This window comes from Poecilia reticulata, chromosome 19 (genome assembly GCF_904066995.2).
Source record: "Poecilia reticulata chromosome 19, P_reticulata-male-v2, whole genome shotgun sequence".
Classification (NCBI taxonomy): domain Eukaryota; kingdom Metazoa; phylum Chordata; class Actinopteri; order Cyprinodontiformes; family Poeciliidae; genus Poecilia; species Poecilia reticulata.
In genome coordinates, this window is record NC_088848.1 from 22,781,881 (window position 1) to 22,807,952 (window position 26,072).

General features: G+C 40.6%; 3 protein-coding genes across 7 annotated transcripts; 1 reads left to right on the top strand and 2 right to left on the bottom strand.

The window, feature by feature from the left end:
* Positions 1-3,101: 3,101 nt before the first annotated feature.
* tmem235b (transmembrane protein 235b) lies at positions 3,102-12,053 on the bottom strand. The gene is made up of 4 exons (XM_008437824.3): positions 11,624-12,053; positions 11,452-11,532; positions 11,151-11,288; positions 3,102-3,578 (listed from the first exon to the last, which is right to left on the bottom strand). The coding sequence occupies exons 1-4, from the start codon at positions 11,943-11,945 to the stop codon at positions 3,349-3,351; spliced, it is 771 nt and encodes a 256-aa protein (XP_008436046.1). The 5' UTR covers positions 11,946-12,053; the 3' UTR covers positions 3,102-3,348.
* faap100 (FA core complex associated protein 100) lies at positions 11,459-25,521 on the top strand. Of its 5 annotated transcripts, XM_017310627.2 has the most exons (10): positions 11,460-11,600; positions 16,508-16,586; positions 16,841-17,084; positions 17,808-17,926; positions 18,473-19,341; positions 20,735-20,891; positions 21,716-22,568; positions 22,650-22,760; positions 24,256-24,330; positions 24,455-25,521. In XM_017310627.2, exons 3-10 carry the CDS (start codon positions 16,926-16,928, stop codon positions 24,566-24,568), a joined length of 2,457 nt encoding a protein of 818 aa, XP_017166116.1. In that variant the 5' UTR covers positions 11,460-11,600; positions 16,508-16,586; positions 16,841-16,925; the 3' UTR covers positions 24,569-25,521. The 5 variants fall into 5 exon arrangements, with proteins under 5 accessions (XP_017166118.1, XP_017166116.1, XP_081456627.1 ...); XM_017310629.2 differs by having other exon boundaries at positions 11,459-11,600; positions 16,508-17,084; positions 18,548-19,341; XM_081600501.1 differs by having other exon boundaries at positions 16,508-17,084.
* On the bottom strand, positions 13,041-16,412 carry birc5a (baculoviral IAP repeat containing 5a). Its single transcript, XM_008437825.3, has 4 exons — positions 16,272-16,412; positions 15,197-15,306; positions 14,434-14,551; positions 13,041-14,344 (listed from the first exon to the last, which is right to left on the bottom strand). Exons 1-4 carry the CDS (start codon positions 16,377-16,379, stop codon positions 14,252-14,254), a joined length of 429 nt encoding a protein of 142 aa, XP_008436047.1. The 5' UTR covers positions 16,380-16,412; the 3' UTR covers positions 13,041-14,251.
* Positions 25,522-26,072: the final 551 nt, after the last annotated feature.

A 26,072-nucleotide genomic window follows, 5' to 3' on the forward strand; every position in this document is an offset into this window, starting at 1 on the left:
TGACTCCGCATTCCTTCCTGATTTTCAAATAGAAGTGATCCAACATGTTACACTCTGGTTCATTGATGCCAAACTCATTTTTAATTTATGCCATATGAAGATTATGACTGTCTTTAAAGGGCCAGTTGTAGTTAAATGTATTAATGAAACTTATTAAAAAACTCCTTAAATATGAATAAAAAGCTGCCTTTGCACTGAGTACTTCTTAAGAGTTAAATAATACTGAACATCGTTTCACATTGATGTAATTTGGCAGAATATATATGAAAACTACAGAAAAAGGTTATAGCCACTGGAAAAATTAAAGATTTCTATGAATCTCATGAGATCAAAAGTCAGAATTCTGAGAATTGTGACTTTTTTTTTTCTTCAAATTTTGACTTTTTCCCCAGAATTCTGAAATGTTTAATTAGAAATGTGACTTTTCTCAAGAAAAACTTTGTCCCTGTATCTAAAGTAAGGCGTTCCGCTGCGCAACATTGCAAACTATAACTAGTATTGCTGAAGTCAATGGTTTTAAAAGCTAGCTTGGTGATGATGATGATGCTTCTGAGAACACACTTTGAAATGGAAAAACACAAAAAATCAAATCAAATTTAATGCTTCACACATTTTTGCATTATTTTTTGAAGGTACATGTTGCTTGTAAGGTCATATGCTCAAAGAACTTTTAGTCAAACTTAAGTAATGGGTCTTTAGGGAAAAAATAAACAAAAATTTCTTTCCTGGCTTCCGTAGTTCTTTCGATGCCCCAAACTATCCGAGCCTCCGACCCTGACCTCATGCTGAGGGAGATTATATTATTCATGTTCCCACGTCTCTGAAAAACATATGGTGGAGGTGGAGGCGGGGTGGGGGCTTCATTTCTGAGAAAGATGTTCACAAAGCTGTGAGATTCAGGATGGATGCCAGCAGCAGAAATCTAGTTGGGTCAAAGGTCATATGGTGCCACTCAGCCCACAACAACGAAGTTCAAGCTTCCAAACTCACCTTTGATCTAAATGCTGTTGCTCAGACTCTCTTGTTTTCTACTATATGCACAGCTGTAAGGGGTTTTTATCCCAATGTTAGATGAAATAAGCTTTGATCGCTGTGCCGTCCACGGCTGAGAAAACTACGACGGTGTATTGGGGTCACTGTAAATAGAAAGAAAGGAGAAAATCTCCACCAAAAAAACTCAGACATTTTGAGAATGTCAGAAATTTTCAAGAAAAATAAGGAAACTTCTGAGTTTGAAAATTCAAAAATTGGTGAGAAAGTCAGAAATTTTCTAGACAAAGAAAAAGAGAAATTTCTTAATTTCAACAGTCTAATATGTTTTGACTTTTGAAAATCAATATTTGTCTTTTTTTTTTTTTGTATTTTATTTTGAGATTTATCTCAAAGTTTATCTAGAGTCTTTTGGCAGAAATTTACTCCTGACCCCACTTTCTTTGTACCTACAATGTACAAAGAAATTGGAAACAGAACTTTATAGAACTTTGAAAAGGTAAGTGGCAAAGAAACCCATGATGACTCTGGAGGAGGTACTGAGATTCACAACTCAAATAGTGAAAACCTACTGTTAGTCAAATGTCTCTCAAATGATCCATTTTTGAAAATGTTAATTTTCTACGAACAAGCCATTTTGTTCGTAACATAGTTTTATTTTCATAGTTTTTATGGGTGACGTTCACAAAAAAGTTGAATCATCTTTATTAAATAACCGCAGTATGTGTTTACAGCACAAACATGTGTATATTTTGATAAAATATAACATTTCAATACATAAACGTCAGATACTCATGTAGTTTTTATTTATTTTTTTGCTACATACAAATGTTGTATGCATTGATAACATTTTAGTGTTACTTGTTATAACAAAATAAAAGGAAAATATAATAAACAGTAGAGGAAAAAAGTTGATTTTAGAGGCTTTGGTAGAAGCAAAATTGTAATTTGTCATTAAATATAACAGTGAAGGTAACAAACTAACTATAAGCAACACTTAACTATCAACATTGACTAAAGAGAAACAAGCAAGAATAAAACAAGAAGAAGTTAGCTCACCGTAACCCTCCTCTTCCTCTCTGCTGCTGTGTGAACTCAGTGTGGCACAGAGCCGCCGTGACGTGTGACGAAAACAAGCAGAGCACGAGAATCCACTCTGCTCATATCCAGCCCTTTCTTAAATATATTTGTAAATGAAAAAGAATAACAAGACTTACTGCAGTGTGAGCAGAACATTGTAAACAAGCAAAGTTAAGAACGTCTCTCACTGAGACCCGAGTTAATCGTTCATTCTTGAATTCGCTAGTTCGTTCATAGCAGTGGCATTATTAGGCCGTCAGTTTTCATTTCAAACTTAAAGGTACATTTTATGTAATACTAATTCTAGCTTACTTTAGAATTTATGAGTAAATTCTAAATGTATGAATATATATATACTGCTCAAAAAAATAAAGGGAACACTTCAGTGTTCACTTAAATGTTAAAGTGTTCCCTTTATTTTTTTGAGCAGTGTATATATATATATATATATATATATATATATATATATATATATATTTGTGTGTGTGTGTGTGTGTAGGTGCGTGCGCATGCGTGTGTTTGTAATACCTTGTGGGGACCATTTTCCTGACACATACTACGTTGTGGGGACCCATGGCTCCTTGTGAGGACCAAAGCCTGGTCTCCACAGAGAGACCGGGATTTGTGGTCTCAGTCGACAAATTTTGTCTCCAGTAATCACACCATCAGGCTTTTCGAATCAAGGGAGTTGAGTACAAATGGAGGGCACAGTTTTTAGAATTTTATCATTTTTAAAAACTACTTTGCAATCATACACTACCAAAAAAATCCATTGATGTTTGTGGTTGCAACCCAACAGTTCATAGAAAGGTTAAAGTATGAACACTCATATAAATCACTGTACAGTAAAGTGAAAACCATCTTGAAATGTCCGAAAGCAGCAAAAATGTTTCCGCATATGGACATTTTTTAACTATTACATGTGAGAAAACTACATAATAATTCTTTAGCACATTTTACATAGCAACACTTTGTTTTCATTATCCAACTGAAAACAGCAAATAGGACTCATGAAATGATGAAAACAGATATAAGGTTTGTAGAGTGGACAACTTTATAGATTTTACTTTTTACATATATACTTGAATAAAACACCATGATCAACAACTCCAAAATGAGAAGGGACCACAAGGGGGCTCAATTGTTCACAGCTCAATCACTGTTCCTGTGAAACTCTTGCACACCTGCACAAAAATAAAATATAAAATAAAAATGCAAGTTGTCCACAACACTTCAGTTTGTTTTTTTGACGTTCAGGGATCGGCACGGCAGACAGCGTCAGGCCTTACTGGGCCCTCTCTGCCGCAGCCTGGCCTTTAGTGCGGCTATGAGCATCAGAGTTCCGGTGAGCAGCTCCAGGCCGTAGGAGAGCCAGGCCAGGCCCAGAGACCAGCCGAAGGAGGTGTGGATGTAGGCCAGGCCCTCCGGCCCCACCAGGCGCTTCGTCTCTGCCAAAGCTTGGTAGGAGTAGACGATGTAGAGACTCGCACCACAAAGAGTCAGCAGGCCTGGATGTGGAAGCAAACAGAAAAAAAAGAGGAATATCATTTCTCTTTTATGTTTATTTTGAGAGAGAGCAGATCATCTGCGCAACAAATAAACATCGAGTGCTTCTCATGAGAAAGTCTGCACAAGGCGGATGCTGCAGGGCCTTTTATCACGGCGACCCATTATGATCCATTAATACTGTCAGATAAAGTGCAGCCATAGAATTATTAATTCAGTTGTAAAATATTTATGGAAGTTTTAGCAAATAAAAGGAAGGTCCTTTTCAGAAATATTATTGATTGAGATAAAATGTGATGTGTGGATTTATTGACTTTTAATTGGTCTGAGTCTTCATGGAAATATATATTTATTAGATTATGTAATCATTATGAGAGTCTCTAATGCCTCATTCTTGATGTTAGCTTATCCCGATCTATGCTATCAGTTATGATGCTATAATCCTAGCATGAAGAACAAACTGACTACTGTTCCTCATTTTCTTCTCCAGTTTACATTATCTACTGCTATTTAAACTGTTAACTTCAAGTTTTCTCTTATTTTATTCATGTTTTCCCCTCCAAAGAAGCTACATCTGCTCTGACTGTCTGCTTAGCAGTAGCACATGAATAGACTGAACTGGTTTGATTTCAATTGAATTCAGTGGGCGTGGCTAGCACTGCTGTAAGCCGATTGGTCAGATACAGATTGCTGATCAGGTCCAGGAATCGGATCAATTTAAAGAGACAGAGTGAAATTATTCCACGATGTGCCGCATCACAGGACCTGGGAAATATTTATGTACTGAAATGAACTTTAACACACAATCAATACTGATTTAAATTTGTTTTACATTAAAATTATTTTGAAATTAGTCTTCAAAAACACAATAACCCATATATGTGATTTAACATTTAAAACGGTGGAAGCTCCACATCCTCCAGTCAAGACCTTTTTTAATCAGTTTGTGGCCTCTGACATCACCTGGATCTGGCGGTAAGAGCACTAATCTAAGAGACAAGAATCAAGCTGGCAGAAATCTCATATTGAGAGAGGAAATGCACTGATGTGAGCGATATTAGCCTCCCTTATCTACATAAAAAGAAAGCAAGACCTACTGGTTTTCACTGTGTTGCTATTGGAAACCGTTTTAATTTTGACAGCGTGCTCCTGGTTTCAGTGGATGCGAGTGGAGCTACCCAGGGTGGTGACTAATCAAGATTTTATTACAATTACACCCTGAGGCGCAACAGAGAGGGGGATGTGATGAGGAACCGAGTCTGATGTCTCATTGTTATGCTCTTGGCGGCAATGAGTTGGAGGGAGAGAGAAAAGGATGAAGACGCTGCTGGGAAGCAAACAGGAAGGACAGAAGTTGACTGTCTTCCTCTGCTTCAGAAACAAAAGTTGCTATCGATGTGGGTTCAGGACCTGAGTGAAGTTGCCCCCCCACCTTCTTCAAATCAGACAAAATTGGTGTCAAACGTTTGTGCTACGTTTGTGCTGGTTTGTGCAGCAAATTTTTTTGTTGTGCTGCTTTGGCTTTGAAGATATTAATGAAAGTGTAAAGGGCAAAAGGTCAACCAGCCCCTCAACTTTTATGAAATCCAACTTTCTTTATATCTTTAAAATGATAGCGGTACAAATGAAAATTTTTGCTGCACAAACCAGCACAAATGTAGCACTAACGTTTGACACTAATTTTGTTTGATTTCATAAAAGTGGGGGTGGTGGTTGACCTTTTGACCTTTACACTTTCATTAATATCTTCAAAGCCAAAGCAGCACAAACCAAAATTTTTGCTGCACAAACCAGCACAAACGTAGCCGAGTTGATTTACACCCATTTTGTCTGATTTGAAGAAGGTGGGGGGGGGGTTGACCTTGGATGACCTCTAGAAACATTTCTTTATATCTTTAAAATGATAGCGGCACAAACGGACATTTTTGCTGCACAAACCAGCACAAACGTTTGACACCAATTTTGTCTGATTTGAAGAAGGTGGGGGGGCAACTTCACTCAGGTGGGTTCAGGTCTTTCTGTCAACTTTAAATCTTTCAGGTGGGAAAAAAAGTAAGACTTTGCTTTCTGTTGTTGGGATGTAAACAGTATTTCCCATCAGCTGGTGTCAAATTCATCACCTCTGTGTTATCAGGAGGATTGTAGTCATATAGTTTATGATGTAAAGAAAAGTGTTGACATTCCTGTTAAAGTTAAATGGTTCACCTTTACCTGTCAGATACCAGTTATGGCCTGTATTCCAACCTGATAGGATCTTATAAAAACACCTGACAACGTGGAAGGAAAAACGGATACATTGTTTTCAATTTTCTTCATCAATGCAAATCTAAAAAGTGCAGTATTTATTTGTATTCAGTGATATACGTAAATACTTTCTTGTTTCCAGCAGATACTTTCTCATGTGAACCAGTCAGTATCTCTTGAAGACCAAATGCTTTCTTGTGCGCACCAGACAGCAACTCTGGTGCACCAGATACTTTCTCCTCCCCACCAACTCTCTATATTTATAGAGAATGACTACAAAAAATAAATAAATAAAAATCCAACTTCCTGTTTGAGTTTGTTGAAATTGCTTGGTTAGCTACCAAGAGCATCTGGTGTGCAAGAAAAGGTAGAAAATTTGAGGAGAATTTGTGTTTATTCAACTTAAAACAATATAAATCACATAGCTCTGTTCAGTCAATCATCTGAAAATGGAAGAAGTGTCACTTCTACAAACCTACCAGCACGTGGCCGTCCATCCGAAAGGAAAACACAAACCAGTCCAGTTACAACGAGTCGTGTTGGAAACCCAGCAACCATGAGAATGACCGAACCAAACCTGAGCTTTCTAGCTTACATCCAACACACTCTTTATCACCAAACACTAACACTCCCCACCACTTGAACACACCGTCCTCCATTTTTCTACTTGTACTCCCAATGAATTTATGAATAGAATGTTCGTACTTATTTACTTATTTATTCTCACTCACAGCCACAATGGAACGGTTCAGATCCCAACAGATTCATGTTGGAATAAAGATGCTGAATCTTTGTAACAACAGTAACTACACGGCTACATCTAAGCTCCGGTCTACACAACACAAATCTGCTTCCTGGATCTTAAAATGCTCTTTTCTCTTGGTGATTGATGATTGGTGAGGAGTAGATGCATCATTCGCCTCGTGGCACAAACATAACGGAGGAAGCATGAAACCACACCAGCTCCACAAAACCAGGAGTTCAGGGCTAATCCTTTGAATCCTGTAATGTTTCGATCCCTGCTGAACATTTCCTCCTCTCCTTTCTGACGGAAACCGTCTCACACTTTATTTGTAATAATAGGAAACCGTTATGATGGCAGCCAACAAGCTGTAATCATGTCTCTCTGGAGAGGTTAGATGAGTCTGCCGGTCTGATGGTTTGATTGTGCATTGGTTGCTCCAAAATGTGCATTTTTTTTTTATTCATATTGTAGGACATTAAAAACAACTTCATTACTTTTTATGAAGGTCTTATTGCATGACATAGTGCTGCTGGAAGCCAAGTATATTGCCTTTATCCTGATAAATTCAGGACAAAGCATTATTCAGTCAGTCAGTCAGTCAGTCAGTCAGTCAGTCAGTCAGTCAGTTAGTTAGTTAGTTACGTTTTTCATTTATTCAATTATTGTTGAATGATGACTAACTGGTGTTTTCTTCCAACTTTAGCTGATGGAGTGCTGTAATTTGCAGACAGATGATCATGTAAACTTCTGTGTGTGGGTAAAAAGAAAATGTATTTTACATCAATTTGAAAGGCTAACAAATAGATCCATAAACACTAAAGCGAAGGATATTACATCTATAATTTCAGTGATCCTTTGTTTTATAAGAGCATGATTTACTTATGACTGTTTTTTTCAGTTCAAAAATGTTTTTTTCAGTTTCAGTTTTCATCATTTCATCGGTTTTAGCTGCAGCCTGACTGAGACGGACCTGCTGTGCTCTAACCGCTGCCAGAGCTGCATTTAACCACCTACTGATGTGAAGGGGGGAATATTTATACAGTTACTTATTTAATGTTAATTGTTTTTATTTAATTCTCATTATTTTGTAGAAATTGGTTTTCACATTAATATTAAATCTGCCATTTCCTTTGTCAAAAAAATGCCACATTTTGTCGATTGTGATTGATTTGTAAAAGGGTAAAACATCCCAGGGGGGTGAATACTTTTCAGTTATTTGTGAGAAACAAAAACACAAGAAGAGCATATTTTCCAAGTTTCATTCTGATGTTGTTTTCTTTTATGTTTAAACACATTATGAGTATTTCTTTAAAGGTTATTAGTAAATGCTAGCTTAAAAATAAGTAGCAACTGATGATCAAAAAAAAAAATCGTTTTTCTAAATGTTGGACGTCAAGAAGTTCACAAAAAGGTTCTAATCGGATTCAAACCTTCACCCCATCCTGCTCCTCACCATGCGCTGACTATTAAGGGAAAACTATAAAGAGTCTTTGTAGGTAAGTGTCTGTCTGTCACAAGGTTCTCTTTATGGAGGTCATAAGGCAGCAGAGATCAAGCTGGACGAGGTGTGCCACAAGCTCAGAAGATTGCTTTATGAGTCCAATAGTAATCTGATTACCAGAAATACCCACATTAACATAACAGTGTTAAGATCAGTAAGAGTAAGCTAACTTTACCAACAACCAAAACGTAGGAATCGGTTAGATATTCCAAACCGGTGGCTGGTAGAAGCCCTGGTGGGAGATTCACATCCGTCCATAAGAACAGACTGAAGCTAGTTTTTCTCGTCATCTTGATTGTGTTTGTTCTGACTGAGGTCTTCATGTTGATCACATGACCCAGGGATATTCTCTTCACCTTGTGAGACGCTGCTTGTGCTGGAACTTTAAATCAACTCTTTCAATGCAAGAAGACAGAGCAGCGCAGAAGCAGTCTCTTCTGTGGTGCCAAACATTTGTCACACATCCATTCCTTCACCCAGCAGTGAAGAGCTTTATTCACTGGCTGTGAATAAAGTTCAAAAGATGATCAGTCCACCTCAGTGGTCAGCAGCTGGATTCCCTCCCATTTCTACCAACAAAAATGTGTTTTTTGCCTGCATCACACAATGTTTTACTATAACCAATCCACAGATTTTGTCTTAAAAACTTGTCTAACTTGCTCAAATTTTTTCCTAACCTTTTTTTCTGCTGAGTACACCTAATTTAATTTATTTGAATTAAATAAATCTTCACAGCACTGAGCTCCACAGTCTAACATCGGAATGCAAATAAAAGCCACACGTCACTGTTGAAATGTTTACTGAATTCATTCGTCGCAGTGCCTCTCCCCACATTACAGGCACAACGCCACAGGTACGGTGAGACAAGATCCAGGAGAAGAGTTTGCATCATTTGATGTTCCGTCCTTTTATCACCTCTGCTGCTCACAGTGGGAAACTGTCAGGAAACGTAGCCACTGGTTCAGATAAGAGAATGACACCTGGGTCAAAATCCAGGCCAAAGAAGTGGAAGCCTTTACCGAGTGAAGGCAAAATCAAGTTTACGAGGGAGGATGGTATGACAACAAACTATCCTTTTGCATCGTCTGGCATACATTCAGAGAGAACCAGAGAACCCCCCTGCCCAGTTTTCTATAAACTCTGGAACAAAAAACATTCCGTCACTAAAACCTTGCGGCACAGAGTCGACCAGATCCCTACAAGGAAGGAAGTGAACGACGAGAAACACACTTCAAACATCGAGAAAACACACAACTCACCCTAATGAAGGAAAAAAGAAAAGGAGAAGGAAAGATCATCACAGGATGCGGCTGGAGATTCTGAGAAACTAAGAAGGATATTTTCCAAGCATGACATAAAACCCAACAGCTCTCTCAGAATGATTCATTTCAAGGATAAGACACCCAAACACACACACAGTGGTGTAACACACCACTGCAGTGAGGAATGTTCAGACCTCTGGATTGGAGAAACAACAGCAGCTACACAAAAGGATAAAGGACACTCATTTCAAGATATGATATCAATGTGCAAATTTAGGATGTTGAAGACAGATGGATGGATGGATGGATGGATGGATGGATGGAGGAAAACCTACCAGAACTAAACGGAGGTGTTGGGATCAGGTTTCACCTTTTGAACAAATACTCTCGTCTCCACAGGAGGCTTTATACAGCCCTCACACCGGGGCGTGTGATCAGAACGGCTCATGTCATTAGAGACATGTTTGGATCATCAAACACTGAGCAGAACAGAGGAGAGGAGAGGAGCCACGTGTTCTGCCGGCCTCACTGCAGTGACCTTAATGACCTTCAGCCTCTTACTTCCATCCAGGCTCCGAACTGAAGAAACTTTTCGGAGCAGCTGGACTTGTTCCACTGACTCCACGCCACAGTGATGCGAAGCAGAGCTGCTCTCATGCTTATTGTGATGTGTTATTGCTGCTTTTATGTAACTTGGCTGCTCCCATAACAGCAACAGGGTGACATATGAGGCGAGAATCCCCCACATAAGGTGCAAACTTTACAACCCTACAGCCTTAGTTTGGAGTTATTTAGTCTGTAGTGCAAATTTTCACTGTTTTGCTTGTTAGAATGAGTGAAGCATATAAAATACTTTTGTCTTTTACCATCTATGACAATTCAGATTAGTCGTTATGTCTAAAAATGTTATCTAAAAGTTTAATTTATGTCACAAATCCAATTGAAAATGTTGAATTACTATATGTTATAGAGATTTGTTTCACACATCGTGATATTTTCAGGTCTTAATTTATGTTCATTTGAATGATTTTGGTTTATAGCTACTGGAAACTCAAAATATTGCCTCTCAGATTCAACAAATATTTCACAAGAGTGATGAGAAAGTTTTTTTTAACACAAAGCTGCTGCCATGTAGTGTAAGGTCTCAGCTCTCAGCGCGGTACGACGTGGAGGCAGGAAGCCAGAGCTCTGCTCAGGTGCTGAAGACGACCAACAGGCTTCAGCTCGTCTGCAGTATTGGCTCTCATCTTCCTCTTGACGTGTTCTCATCGATTCTCAACTTTACTTGATAAAACCCAGAGGATCTACACCAGAAGGAGACATGGCTCAAAAAATCCTCACTGACTGCTGAAACCTCACACTGGACCTCAAGAATCTTAGGTTCAGTTCCTCTCAATTCTTCCTCCAGACCTCAGAGACCTTGATTTTAAAATGAAAAAAAAGAAAAGAAAAGCAAAAAACAACTGTCTACACTTTTTCCTTCCACCCAGTTTTCTATTAATATGCCTGAATGTGGCACTCAAAATGGCCGTCTGTGAAATGCCAGCATCTTTAGGAACGTCCCTTTGTAGCTAACTTAGCTGTCATAAAATGTATGCGTTAAAAAGAAAACATTAATTTGTGTTATTTAATATTCAAATTTTCTGAGAAACTGATTTTGTTGTCATTAGATCTGAGCCATAATCATCAAAATGAACAACAGACGTGTGAAAGATATTCTGCACGATGAAAAGAATCTCATGAAATTTAGTTCTTCGGAATAAAACAACTTTTTGTTGATGTTCCAGTTTGTGGAGCTTCAGCTCTTTCAGTCGTAACTTACTGCTGATGAAGAAGTAACAGGCCGTGCCGGTGAGCAGGACGGGGCTCCGAGCCAGGGCGCTGACCAGTCCGCAGATTCCCCCAAACAACAGGAGAACCAGGCTGAGTGGCAGCATCACCACGATGGCTCTGTGCATGCCTGGAGCGGAAACACACGGATTGAGCTAAGACACACACACACACACACACACACACACACACACACACACACACACACACACACACACACACACACACACACACACACACACACACACACACACACAGAGAGAGTTTGTGAGGAAATAAAGCTTAAGTCTCACTCAGCATGCGCAGTTCGGTCTCGGTGTATTTGGAGGAATCGGCTGCAAATGAATCAATGGAGTCAGGATGCATCTTCCCTCCTGGATGTAAAGAGGAGAAAAACAGCCATAGAATTCTACCGCTGTGATTTAACTAGACCTCCTGGACGGTGAGTTTAAAGGCGCAGATTACCTTCGTTGATGCTCCACAACCCCGAGTGAGAGCTCATATCCTCAACTTCGGTCGTGTTCATTGGGTTCATCCCTATGATGTACCAATAATCGGTTCCGAGGGAAGCCGCCAGAAAGGCGAAGCTGAGAACGCCGCAGACCCCGGCAGTGATGACCAGAGCGCCAAAGGTTACCTTCATGGTGCGCGGCTGAAGGTTCGGCCTCGTGCGTAACGCGCAGTCCCCGGCGGAGATCCAAAGCTTCCCACCGTCTCTGCGACGCACGACAACGTTCAGAAAAGAAAAGAAATATTTTTCCGAACGGCTGTAAGAAAATTCTGTCATCAAACTGGAGAGGGTCTCTGACGGCAGAGTTCCTCTCAGCTTCTATCTGGGAGGGACTTGATTCACTCAGCGAGCGCGTTTACGCAAAGGGAGAGGAGAGGAGAGGAGAGGAGAGGAGAGGAGAGGAGAGGAGAGGAGAGGAGAGGAGAGGAGAGGAGAGGAGAGGAGAGGAGAGGAGAGGAGAGGAGAGGAGAGGAGAGGAGAGGAGAGGAGAGGAGAGGAGAGGAGAGGAGAGGAGAGGAGAGGAGAGACAGGCACAGGCACTTTAATAAACTGGAACTGTCGGTCGGTGACCAGCGACCTGATGAGACCAGGTTATGCTTTGGTAGAAAACATCAAGCTCAAAGGGTGAACTCTGGAAATATTATAAAAGCAAAACAGTGTCCTGTATACCGTTAAACATCGGCTACATTTTATTTGGATGCTTTATTTGGATTAGCAGCTCTTGATATGGGCTGTAGGGGCAGTTGCCCAGGGCGGCATTAGAAAGGGCCGAAGCACCCAAGAACTAGAAAAAAAAAGATATCCGTTTGTTGTACCTTGAACAAGTTTGCAATACTGAGACTAGGTTGCCTGGTTTCTGCTAAAAACAAAAGTTTTGAAGTGGAAGAAAATAATGCGTTATTGTGAGAGAAGCTCTGATTGCATCAGGTAAGGTGGGCAAAGAGAACAAATAAAGAGAAAAAGATTTGCATAATTTATATTGAAGTTCTATATTTAGTATACTGAATTTTATAAAGCTCAGGAGCAAATATAAAGAGTAAAAGTATCAAGTGGCTGGAAAACAAATTTTTATGTTGCAGTCCATAAAGTATTCACACCGCTTCGTGTTTCTCCATTTCTTTTATATTATTCCCCTTTTCTAAATTGCACTACATGAATCTCTTTCCTCAAAATTTTACACGCAAATAACCCATGTCTTCAAAAATAGAAAACCAAGAAATCACATTTTAATACAATTTACAGTCAGGCTGTAATGTAACAAAATGTGAAAACAGCAAAGCACTGTGCTCCACTTCATGATTTATATATATCATTTTTTACAAGGTACTGAATCCATTACTAAACTGTTTCATGGCAACAAAGAAAAGCATGAAAAGTATTAACCCGTTTAATCCCAAATTTTTTCCTGCAAAATAAGTGCATGCATTTCAATCCTTGAACACATTTATGAATTATTACATTTTATGTTGATTAGTGAAAATACAGGTTTTTGTACTCTGCAACAGTTGTTGCCGGTGGGAAACAGCAGTCTAAACTACACAAATCTGAACTATTTATACATTTTTAAAAAATAAGAAAAATCATGACATGCACAACCTATTACAACAAAGAATGGTTACAAGTGTTCAGAAATATTTTAGATACATAAAGATTCAATGCCACATCCTGCAGATGTCATTGTCTCAATGTGCCAAGCGACCTTTGACCTCATTTCATCAAAGAGGCAAAATCAGGTAAAAATATTGGTATGAACAAATGTGCATCTGAGAGGACATTGCCCCAGTTCCACCAGACTAAGCACAAGACCGTGGCCTCGTCCTAAACTAGTTTCAGGCGTGGCGTCATCTTGTAGTCATCATTCTGTGCATAGGCCACACTTTGTGGAAAGGATCACCTTTTGGGGGGGTGAAATATGGGAGGGTTTCAACTGTGGGATGTAGAAGACATTTTGAGGTTCCTTCAGGTCTAGAATATCTGATAGTTTTAAGCTGTGTGGGAACAGCAAGGCATATAGAATAAACAACAAACCAATGGACAATAGCATAGTGCTATGTATTATGCTAACAGCAACAATTGTTGCCATGCTTACAATCACTCTTATGATCAAAAGATAAATGAATGGATACAATTTTCTTTACATATCAGTTGAAGACACTTGAAAGAACATATGTTCAAAATATTTTACTGACTTCCTCTTGTTCAGGTTAAAACTGACATTTAACTCCAGGAAGTAAAGAGGTCTGGTCATGTGACCTTTCACACTAGATGCATGAAATTGATATTGCTTAGAGTAGACACACTATTATTTGATTTTAAAACTTCAATTAGCTGCCAAAAGTCAAAACAATTCTTCTAGAGCTTCCAGAAGTTAGAAAAAAATGTCTGGCAACAATTGTTGCCGGTGGGATTAAATGGGTTAATGAAACCATGTAAATAATAAAAGTTTAATGTAAAACCTCATAGTGCTATGAACCAGCACATGGTACAAACAACACCAAGAGCAAGAAACAAGAAAACAACAGCACAGAAGCTAAAAACAGAAAATGGTCAGAGTGAGGGAAGGCTCATCTCTCCATCCTGGATCACTCCTCTCCCATGGCCGTCTTAATGATTTCTGCTCGCCTCAGCCTGGCTGCTTCCTCAAACTTGGCAGTGGCCTCGTTTCCAGTTTTGTTCTGTGAATGAAAGGAAACAAAGTTCTGAATCGATCCAAAAACAGCAGTCTGGAATCAGGAATTGCGGCGTGCCGTGAAGAAGAACGTACAACTACGAATTTGTGCCTCTCCTTCTGGAGTTTGAAGAATTCTTCCATGGTCAGCTCCTCTACTTTTTTCTTCAGGGCGATAAAATGGCAGGATGACGAATGGGATCTGTGTTCCTTCCTGATAAAACAGAGCAACCTTAATGATCATGATAAATATTTGCAGGTTCATACATTCCGTCTGCAGTTAAATACAAAAAGTCTTGTTCTGGATGGCAAAGAAAAAAGCAAAGTAATCCAAACTGAACAGAAGTCCCATTTAAGATGAAGATGGGCTGCACTGATTCCTGGTCCATCACCAATATTTAAAAAGCCTGATCTGCCATTTCAATTTTTTTTTGTCTAAAAAGTCTGTAAAAGAGGAGTTGACTGTTAACTGCACATGCTTGGCGGGTCTATCAGTCTCTCAGAGCAATGGAGGACAGTGGCTGATTTTCAGAGCTTTGTAACAGTAACCCTAATTTGGAAAAATACTAAAACCAAATACCATATTTTTCAAAATTCAAAGGCAGAAAAAAATGACAGTCAACCAGATGCCATTTTTTGTAGTAGGAAAAAAATAAAAATAACCAAGCTCCTTTATTTGCTCAGATTGTTTGTAAAGGTGTATTTGGCTCTATCTAGTTCCATTCGCTAACGGTTTGTTACTGTAGAGCCAAAGAAAGGAAGAATGTACATATTGTATACTAACAGACTTGGAAAAGAGTTACAGTGCATTTGTAAGGTTGGTAACCAGACATGTGGCCCAGTTAAGTGCAGTTCTTACTCTGGGTCGTCCTCTGGCTCCCAGCCTTCCAGCTCCTTGAGACAGAAGAAACACATGGCCGTGTCCGGGCTGTTCTCTGATGGCGTGTGGATAAAACCAGCTCTGGCCATCTACACCAACACATGAGCACACAGACAGCACTGAGACAACACATGTCCACAAGCTTTTCATTTCAATATTCCACACTCATCCAGGCTCTAATTTTCTAAAATGAGAAACATTTTTATCTTTCCCACTTAGTGATACAAATACTTTTACCTGGATATTACAGAGGCTTTTCTGGCATAAAAAATATTTCTACCAAGACAAAAAAAATTCACATTCCTGCATGTATTTGCTAGTGCAGCTAGGACCTCAACTGTTCCAAGGCTATCACTGAAACGTCTCTGTTTTTAAGAAGCTGTGCTCCTACATTTGGGGCCCACTATTCTGTAGCAAAGAGTTGGTGGAAACCAATAATACTAAGAGGTAAAGGTTAGAATGGGATAGTCTAAAGAACTGTGATTGCAAACAGAAGTTGTATCTGTGTAGGTATGGGGAAGATTTAGTGATATACAAACTGGTAGAAGTGAATACGTTCTCTAAAGAAGCCATATTGAATTGGGGTTGGTGAAAAGCTTAGCTCCTCCCTTTAGACTTTTCCCTTTGGATTTTGCTGTTAATTTTTCTGAATTGGAAACTTAAAATGTTTTCCTTCGTATTAACAAAATAAATAAATGAATAAATGACATGACAAATGGCAGCGCATGCCGATATTCCAATGTCTATTTGTAGTGCTGCATTAAAATGTCTCGTAAGCCAACTGTAAAATATTAAGTGAGCTGTTGTTACTTATAAAATCTTTGAAAACCAGCCACCTAAAGCAATAACAATAGTATGTAACCTCCAGCTAGAATGACCCAAAGAAAAAACAAAAGGTTTCATGTTGCAGCTTCATATGAAGTTATTTTGTCTAACGGTTTGTTACTGTAGAGCCAAAGAAAGGAAGAATGTACATCTTGTATGCTAACAGACTTGGAAAAGAGTTACACAGTTAACAGTGGGAGTTTGCGGTACTTCACCATTTCATACTCACGTTCTCAGGAGTGCACGCGCAGTCTTCGTCAAACGGCCACCCTTGAAAGGTTTTAAGTCTGTTCTCAAAAAAATAGAACTCGATATCCTTTTCATTCAACGGGCCCATTATGTGTTTCACAAGCTTAGCTCAAACTCTATCTGCTAACAACTGCTAAGCTAGAGGGCGTTTTCAAATTTCGGCGGATGTTCACTTCGGCTGTTTTGATTGGGCCTTGCTTGCCTTCTTCTTCGTAGGTGGTTAAACAGCTCGACACGTTGACCGGACGCCACCTAGTGTCAGACAGAGCTCTGGTGTTGTGGGAACATAAGTAAGGTAATTTTCTAAATGTCAGCATTGTTTGTTTTTAATTGTATTTATTATTTCTCTGCTTAATGAAAATACTTTAAACCTACTCGCTCTAGAGCCTCTAACTTCAGTAAAACAAGAGGATAGAGCGGAAAAAAGAAAAACCCTCGGTCTTTTTTTCACAGCATTTCCGTCTAATGATCATGGGTAATGTAGTTCATGACTGTCATTGGTTAAAATAACGAGGCGCGGGACTTCTGACGTCTTCTTCTTGTCAACAGCTGGTCACAAAGTTGACTTCGCCACTAACCCTGCTGATAAACTAGATGTGTAGAAAACGTGTCGCCCTGATGAAACTTTGTAGTCATGATGGAAGGACGGTGCGCTGCTGAGTCTTGGGCTGAGTTCGGCCTTTTAGGAAAATCTGGAACACCGCTGGTCAAGTGTGGAACTGGGACGGATGTTTTCATCTGTACTGGTGGTGAGGAGGTTTATGTCTTCACTGCGCAGGAGAAAACACTGAGGGTAAGCAGGTTTATGTTTGAAGTGATTAATTCACAGATGCAAGCTGGAAAGTTTATGTTTCTGTAAATCAGTTCCGAAGGTCCTTCCTGTACTATATACTGTAGATTCATTTCACACAAACTGTTGAAATAAGCATTTGATCATTTCGATGCTAATGAAAATCCCCAATTAGGTTTCTTAGAAAATGCAAATATTACATAAGACCAATAAAAATACATTTTAAAAACAGAAATGTCAACCACTGAAAAGTATGTCAACTTTTCACCAACACAGCACAGTGACCAGCCTGCTTTTTTAGCTTGCCCTCTGTGGGGGGGGAGTGCCTGTCTGTTGGACCAGCAGGCAAGGCAGCGGTCATTACATTATGGGAAATTAATACATTTCCCATAATGTATTAAAAGTGGGCCTCTCCAAATTGCCCCTAGGTGTGTGTGTGTGTGTGTGTGTGCATGGTTGTTTGTCCTGTGTGTCTCTGTGTTGCCCTGCGACAGACTGGTGACCTGTCCAGGGTGACCCCGCCTCTCGCCCGGAACGTTAGCTGGAGATGGGCACCAGCACCCTCCTGACCCCACTAAGGGATAAGGGTGTAAGAAGATGGATGGATGGCTGTATTAAAAGTGCGTTTTTATTGGTCTTACTTAATATTCTAATGTTGTGTTTTCATTACAGTTGATGAAAACAGAACTCCTTCCTGTTACTTCCTGTTTGGTTGCTGTGTTGCAGGCGGTTCTTCAGATGCCTGCTGCTGTGAGGGATCTGGTTGTCAGCCATGATGAGCAGCTCCTGTTTGTGGCATGCTGGAGTGGAGTGTACTGCGTCAACATCCAGCTGCTGGTACCCAGGTACAAATCACTTCCCGTCACTCAGTAGCATAAACTATGTTCACTCATCAGGCAAATGCAACCCAAATCTGATTTTTTTATTTTTTATTTTTTGCCAATTTTTGACACGTACCCATCTGAACGGTCCAATTCCGATCTTTTCACCTGCAAAAAATCCAATCTGAACCACATGAGAAACTATTTTCAATATGTATTGGATATGTTTTTAAAGCATCTGCAGTCTGAACTATAATGTGCATTTTATCAGACATGGGTCATAATTAGTTGTAAACTGTTCACACAGAAGTCTAACTTTCAGACAAAAAAACTTGGAATTGGTCAAATCGTATATCAGGTCTATCAAGGTTTCCTGAAAATCTGCTAATCCCTGCTAGTGGTAGGGGCCGCTAGGAAATCCACCAGCAAGAGGTAAGGCCTGATGGCCCGCCAGGATTATAATACACTTGGGGAATCCTCTGGCATTTTGAGGATGGGTGATTGCTGCTGTCAGTGCGCCTCTAATGTCTGTAAATCTGATTTGACCCTTCATCTGTTTGGGGGTCAAAGTTTCTCCCATGATGCAGGTTCTGGTCCCACTGAGTTGAAGATCTCTACTGAGTCTCTCGTTGCCGTCGCCGACAGGGTGTCGTCCCTCCTGGTCGTTGGTTCTGTGCTCTTGACCCTTTGCCGGACCGACGCGTCCTGGTCACTGACTCTGTATCAAACCCAACGGACGTCCCAGTCCGACCCCTGCGATCTGCTCGCCTCCTTCTCTCTGCCGCTGGTCTCGCCTAAAGTTCAAGGTGACACAGAATCCAGATGTGTGCTGGTGTGTGTGTATCCCGGCGACTTGTTGACCGCCTCCTCCCCTCCTCGTCCGCCTCGTTCCCACTATTCCCTCCAGCCTCTCCTCTTCAGGCGTCTGTTTGGGGCAGAAGCGGCGCTCTCCAAATCGCCGGTTGTGCTCTGCGGCCTGCCAGACGGACGCTTGTCCTTCCTCCCTCTGCGCATCCCGGGATCCAGGCTCCGGATCCTCCACAGCCTCGAGCAGTCGGTCGTGTTTGTCGGAGCATCTGCTGTCATGGAAACCGATGCAGGTTGCGCAGGGTGCTTGATAGCTCTGGGCAAACAAGGCAGAGCCGTTCTGATCAGGGCTGGCAGGGCCGGATTGGATGGAGGTGGCGGCGCCAGGTTTACCCTGGGGTGCGTCCCAGGTCCTGTGGAGTGTGCCTGTATGGATCAGAGCCGTGTTTACTACAGCACCGGGTCAGACCTACTGATGGTGGATTTGTGGGACGGTTCTTCTGGGACAGTAGGAAGACAGGGGGACATGGTGGACGAAGCATCCCGGTCCAACCCTGCTGCCCTCGTCACACCCATCAGTTTAAACGTGAGCGGAGTCGCAGCTTTGCACCAGCCTACATGCAGCTCTGCAGGTGAATGGATGACACCTCACATGGTACCATGCAAAAATATTCACACCCCCTGAATGTTTTGTCACATTTCCAGTGCAGGATTGAATGTGTTTCACGCAGAGCAGGTCCAAGGCATATCATCAACCTCCTAAAATGTCCTAAGTCTTTTATTTTTATTTTGTATTTTTGCAAAAAGTGATTTTGGAAAAAAAAAAGAAAAAAAATCACCATCTATTTTTTGTCAAAAGATGATTCAGGGGGAAAAAAATAGACTTCTGGCAAAAAAAAAGACTTGGACGTGATGCGAGTCTAGCGGCTGCTTAGGGCCCTCCACACCACCAGGAGGCCCCAAAAGCACCAAGCTAGCATGATAAATAAAACTTATTTATATAAAATAGCATTGAGTAATTCAAACTAAATGCTGTTTCACATGGAAAATGATTAATATATCATTTATATAGTTATTACACATATAATAGGTAGATTTCTTCTTGCTGTTGGCTGCTGCCTCTGTTGGGAAAATATGAGATATCAAACTTGTTTTTAAATAATATGTCACACTTAAACACCACAAAAAAACCAATATTTAATTATTTTTAGTTTGCTACTCCTGTAAGTTTAAAATCAACAGCCATAATAACATCAGCACGATGTAAGCTAATTGCAAATAATGCTAATGATAGTTGGTATGTTGGTTAGGAATGAAGAATCTGGTGTTGACATGTTGCTATGGGGGCCCCCAATGAAAATCTGCTTAGTTTAACTTTAAATCTTCACAATATGTCAACTTTTTTATCTGATTAACTAATAAATTGTCAAAAATAATCATTAGTTGCTGTCTTAACTCATCGGTAATCAGTTGCCATCATGTTGGCTTCGCCTGATGAAGTTGCAGTATAATATGCTTCAACTACCTACAGCAACTAGGCAATGGTAAATGTACTGCAGACCGTGTGTAGTTGATAAAAAAAACAAATCAGAAAAAGGCCTTTTTGCAGCATAAATTTGATCTAAATTTGAAAATGTTGAAAGTGATGTTAATATGTGATTGTGAACTTTGTACCTTGTGTCATTTAGTCTCGTCTTGTGAATTTCAGTAAAGTTACATCTATAGTTCATACGTTCTCCATCTAACCTTGGCTGAGCTTTAGTTCTTCTTTGCATTGAAGAATTGGAAATAATTTTACTTTCTAAATCTGCAAAACTGTTCGATTTTAATTTATAATAACTTGTAGACTCATACTCTTCCTCTTTTCAATCATTCACTACCTTCTGTTATAGTAATAAAGTGACTGTCTGGTTTGGAAGCCTTTATCTTAAGTTCTTTAGAGTCTTTAATCGTATTTAACCTTTGAACCGTTCTGTGTGGCGTCCTGAAGGTCGTGGGTTGGTAATGTGTGACTTTCACCCCCAGGTGAAGTTCAGCTGCTCAGTCTGTCGGTCAGAGGGCGGCTGCAGTCCATTCGTCTCCCTGTTGGGACACAGGAGGATGGTTTGTCCAAGCGTCCCTCCTCCCAGGTTGGACGCAGCGTCGGGGACATCCTGTCTGCCATTGGGGACATTTGTGAAAGGTACACCAACCGAAGGACGTCCGTTTGTTTTAGATTCATGAGCGAAACCAGAGATGAGTTCAACCAGCTGCGTTTCCGTTTACCGTAAAACTGCGCTAATTGAAATTAGGAAAATAAATTTGCTTAATGGGAACACGTTTAGAAAAAAACTCACGTTTTTTTGATCAAAAGTTTTTGTGCTAGGATGGGGTGGTTTTTCAACCATAGCAAAGAAGGTGTATTTCTTAAAACTGCAATGGAGGCGTTTATTTTGTTTGTTGGGTTTTTTGTTTTGTTTTTTTGTTTTTGGACTATGTGCTGCTGGCTCATTCCTCTCACAACATCACAATTCATAAAAAGTTGTGTGTAATTCCAACATGTTGAATCCACAGCTCTAATGTAAAATGGCCGATTATAATTCCATCGCATACATAGCAGCTCCCATATGAGGGAGCTGGTTACTCCAACAGCTGAACAAGACGCTGACGTCTCCTCTGATTGGCTGATAGATAATGAGTGCTAGCACCATGGCTGAATTATGAATACATCTAATGTAACTGTTTAAATCCATCACTGCCAGAATTTTTATTTTCTTATCGCATGAACAGCTGATTCATGTGTGATTTTAATTTCATTTCTTATGTAATATTGTTTTTTAGCAAAATATAGACAAAGATCTGTGCACATTTGTAATGGAGTCATAGCTACTGGGTGAAAATGAAACTCTTACCAAGTTTGTTAACTAAATATCCCTCTAATGATATTTTAAATAATATTTTCCGGGTGTTTTACTTTGTGTCCCAACTTTCCCAAACCTAAAGTGCTTTCATCCTGTTTTCCTTCAGAGCATCAGTGCTGAAAACCATCATCAGATCTAAGAATCAGATCCTGAAGCAGCTGAATCAGGTGATGAACATCAGCTTCCTGCTGTCGAACCGTTCAGAGTCCGACTTGAAGCCGGTCAGATGTCGTGGTTCGGTACGGTGGAGCAGACTGCTTCAGAGAGACTCCCTGAACCTGACATGCGTCCTGGAGAACTTGAGTCCTTTCGTCCTGGAGCGCGGCTGGACGCTGAGTGTCACTGTCCTCCCGCTGTCCTGTCCTCTAGAAGCAGGAGGGGAAGCCTCGTCTATGAACTACTCCTTCCCGTTAGGCGCTTTCGGCCCGGGGGAGTCGGTGGAGGTGTCTCTGCCGGTTGCGGCGGCGGGCGACGCTTCCTTCCCCGTTACCGTGACCTGCTCGCTCCTGTTCTCCCTCTGGAGGTTTCTGGGACAGGAGGAGGCGACGGCCCCTCTGGACTTGCAGAGCGCCTGTTTCAGTTTGCCCTTGAACACCCTGACGGTGGACTGGCTGCACGCCCTGCGGCTCAGCGACCCGCCGGCTCCGGCCCGGTCCAGCAGCAACCTGGCAGACCTCCTCCAGGGTTTTATAAGCTCACGGCAGCTCCAGTGCAGAGGAGGAGGCCAGGCGTCCAGACCGGAGGAGTATTCTGCTAGAGTCCGTGTGTCGTCAGAGTTACTGAGGGACGCTTTGGGGTTGGCCCCCGGGAGCCCCCGTGTTTCTTTGCTTGAGTGGCTGTTGTCTGAAGGTTGTGGTGGAGTGAAGACGGAGCGCAAAGGAATCAAGACTGACGGGAGCAGTTCGGTGATCTGTGGCAGTGCACCGGATAACGCTGCAGTCAAATTGACTGCTGAAGAGGTGAACCCTCTACTGGAGAGACCTGGTTACTCCGACTGGCGTTTTCTGGTTTAACCCGAGCGTCCGTCTTCTGGTCTGCAGGTAAACGTAGAGGAGAAGACGAAACCCCTGGTCACCATGGAGGTTCAGGTGAAGAGCTCGTCAGTTGCGGCTGTGTGCGGCCTGCACTACGCCTTGCTGCGTCGCATTCAGGTACACACCCTGCGCTCTTAAATATACCAGCAACCTCAGAGGAGCTTACAGGTTATTCTAAAATTTTTACTCAAAATCTGCCAGTCAGAGTTTTCTAGAACTTGTTAAAGACGACCTTAAGCTTAGCTGTTGTCTCCTCCTTTTAACCTGGTAGGAGACGACAGGAAGCAGATGAAAGTGTTCCAGCTCCTGTTTAACACAACCGAAGTCAACAAACAGTCACGCCCAAATGTGTTGAGATGGACTGAAGTCTTGTTTTTCATAAACCTTACCAGAGTGTTATGTTGAATGAAACTCCAAGTTATTTGTAGAAGAATCGCCTGTTCTCACTTTTTCTCATGGAGGATTCAGAGATTAACCAATCGATCGGCTCCAATATCCTTAATTCTGTGCGATTGTTTTTGTGTCTTTTTATTCCCATCAGCCTTTGCTATGACAGTGGATAATCTTAACTCACAGTTAAACGTGCTCCCCAGTGTCAGTCATCAACAAAAGTGAAACTTATCCTCCAGGAAAACGGTTTTCAAAATGTTTTACAGATAAAAATCTGAAAAGTGTGGAGTTCATTTTTATTTCTCTCACTGAGGTATTACATTGTGGAAGTACCTTGTGTTCCACATGAGGTTGTATGTGAGCAGCAATATTTAAGTCTTTCCACAGATATATTTTTAAGTCATATTTTTGCATATATAAATGTATTCTGTTAATCAATCATTGGTATAAAATATAAGTTAAAATAAAATTGAATATGGAGATAGAAGATAGAAACAACATTTATTGTCCCACATAGCGGAAATGCAGAAAAAAATAAATTTAAAATGATCATCTTTGTGATTGGCTGCCTGTCAAATTCATCAAACTGCTCTGAGGCTAGAAGTGGAAAAGTTTCTGACAAGAAAACCCAGAAGAACTGTGGAGGTTAAATCCAATTTAATGTGATTAGTATAAAATATTGCATATCCTCTTACCGCAAGAGGGGATTGGTGGATAAGATGTGCAACATCAGATTAATAGTCATAATGTAAATACCTGATGAAAACATTTTCAAAAACAGAACTCACTGCCAACTAAAATCAGAAGGTATGAGGCAGCATGTGCGCTACATGAATGTAATTATGAAACAGTGAATAGGTGACATATTAACATAGAAACAATTGAAAAACAAAACAAATTTCTAATTTTTTTCTCCTAAATAAAGTACAAAACATAAGATTTACTTTTATCATATTTATAGAGCATAGCAAAATTGCTCTAGAAATTTTATTTCTAGAGCAATTCCTCTAACAAAATCAAGTAAAGTTCAGCCTTTCTGTACATACTGTAGCATTCTCTGTGGATTGCAGAGGCGGTCAGCAGCTAAAGGTTAATGTGTTTGGGGGGCCATGGCATGGACAAGTTTAGGAACCTCTGATTTAACCTACTTGCTGTCCTACATCTTCAAATTTGGACCTTTTTTGTGTCTGTTTGGAACGAATGGCTCTGTTCTCTCACACAGACTCTGCTGCAGAAGGCCGGTTCCTCCAGAACGGTTCCCACTGCAGATTTGAGGCTAGCGCTACAGCAAGCTGAGGTAACACTGGGCTTTATCCTCAATCCTGTGTAGAACACAAGAGACGTGTATGACTCTTAAACCTGAAATGTCCAGAAAGCGACCAATAGCGTGGCTCTTCTCTCTCTCTCTCCTGCGCCGTCAGGAGCAGCGAGGTCAGGTCTGGGAGGCCAGCAGTGTGGGCGTGTCCTCTGGGCAGACGCCGCTCCTCCTGCGTGTTTACCAGCAGCTCAGAGATGGCCCTCTGCTCATGCTCTGACACCCACTCAGCTGACCTTCGACCCCGTGCTACCTTCTCCAACCTGAGGATGATGATGAAGCTGCCTAATTATCTTCTCATGCTGCAGTTCCTCTCAGACAGCAGAGGATTCGGGGCCTGGCTGTAAAGTTCGGATCACAAAGTATTCTGACCCTTTGAACTGCTTTGGCTTTTAGAACCACAGAGACAATATATTTTATTGGATTTTAGGTGTCATGTCAACACAAAGTGAAGGATAATCTGTAAGAAAAACGAGAAGCTGATTTCTGTTTTTATTATTATTACCATTATTATTAAGAAAAGACTGAAAAGTGTGGTGTACCTTTGTATTTTTCTGCCAGCCTTTTACACCTAGAGATGGAAACTTTTCTCCTTTTTTTTGCTAAAAAGTCAGATTTCCAAAGTCTTGGCAAATTGATTTAAGTCTGGTCTTTGACTAGGCCATTCCAACACCTGAACATGCTTTGATCGTTCCGTCTCTAGGTGAATGTCTGGTCGGCCTATTGGAAGGTGAATCTCCACCAAAGTCTCGTCTCCTCTGCAGCCTTCAGCAGGTTTTCCTCTTCCACTGATTTTATTTAGGGGTATCAGAGGAAAGGAAGCTGAATCTGAATGCCACAGAGGATTTGGTAAAAACAAAACATAAAAGGCCGATGCTTATTTTTCCTTCCTCTTCACAGTTATGTCTTACTTTCATATAAACTAAAGCTTAAGTAAAAAAAAAATAAAAAATGGGAAAAAGCACCGAGTGGTTTTGGAAAGCAATCTACATTAAATATATTTTTATAAACTCCACTTTCATGGTTTTTAGCTTGGCTTATTTACAGTTTAGTTTGAATTGTTTTTGATGTTAAGTTTTAAAAGTCAGCTGAGTTTTGTGGGACTTGGTGATCAAACTCTCTTCCTTTGTTGTATATTGTGAAGAGAAAGGAATAAATCCTGTCTAATTTGCATGTGGTTGATTGATCTGTAGTCTCTTGGAACTGGAGGAAGTGGGCAGATGAGATGATTCTTCCTCTGACGGAAAGTTTGGTTCTGATCGCTGACTGATCTACACCATAAATGTGTTGAGAACAGAAACATGAAGCTTCCAGGTTAACTGAGCAGCAAAAGGAGAACATGAATAGAACCGGGTTATCTGCTGAAAGTGAAACACTCTGTGTCTCAGAGAGGTTGCGTAATTTGACATTTCAAACATAAATTTGATTAAAACGTTTTGGCGACAGGATGAGGTTGGGTTTTCTTTTGGCCACATTGAACTGGTTTATTTCGCCAAACTTAAATGGAGACACTTTTTATTGAGTCACACAAGTCACATGATACACAACCGAATGTTACTACGGTTACCACTGATGCAAACCACAAGGAAGACAGGACCCAGATAGCACAGAATGATTGAAACAACATTGAATCAATGTCGGCCAGAAACATTGAATCAACATTGAAAGTGGCTGGTGACTTATATGTTGAATCAACGTTAGGGTTTCAACCACAACTGACATAT

Bases quoted from the DNA above. Each gene is read 5' to 3' on its own strand.
- faap100 (XM_081600501.1), top strand. From the start codon at position 16,926: ATGATGGAAGGACGGTGCGCTGCTGAGTCTTGGGCTGAGTTCGGCCTT. The intron at 17,085-17,807 runs GTAAGCAGGTTT...GCTGTGTTGCAG, and splicing joins CGCAGGAGAAAACACTGAGG to GCGGTTCTTCAGATGCCTGC. The intron at 22,761-24,255 runs GTACACACCCTG...TCTCTCACACAG, and splicing joins CCTTGCTGCGTCGCATTCAG to ACTCTGCTGCAGAAGGCCGG.
- tmem235b (XM_008437824.3), bottom strand. From the start codon at position 11,945: ATGACAGAATTTTCTTACAGCCGTTCGGAAAAATATTTCTTTTCTTTT. The intron at 11,533-11,623 runs GTAATCTGCGCC...CTTTACATCCAG, and splicing joins GTTGTGGAGCATCAACGAAG to GAGGGAAGATGCATCCTGAC. The intron at 3,579-11,150 runs GTAAGTTACGAC...TTCCACATCCAG, and splicing joins CTGTTACTTCTTCATCAGCA to GCCTGCTGACTCTTTGTGGT.
- birc5a (XM_008437825.3), bottom strand. From the start codon at position 16,379: ATGGGCCCGTTGAATGAAAAGGATATCGAGTTCTATTTTTTTGAGAAC. The intron at 14,552-15,196 runs GTAAGAACTGCA...CTGTTTTATCAG, and splicing joins GAGCCAGAGGACGACCCAGA to GAAGGAACACAGATCCCATT. The intron at 14,345-14,433 runs GTACGTTCTTCT...TTTCATTCACAG, and splicing joins AGAGGCACAAATTCGTAGTT to AACAAAACTGGAAACGAGGC.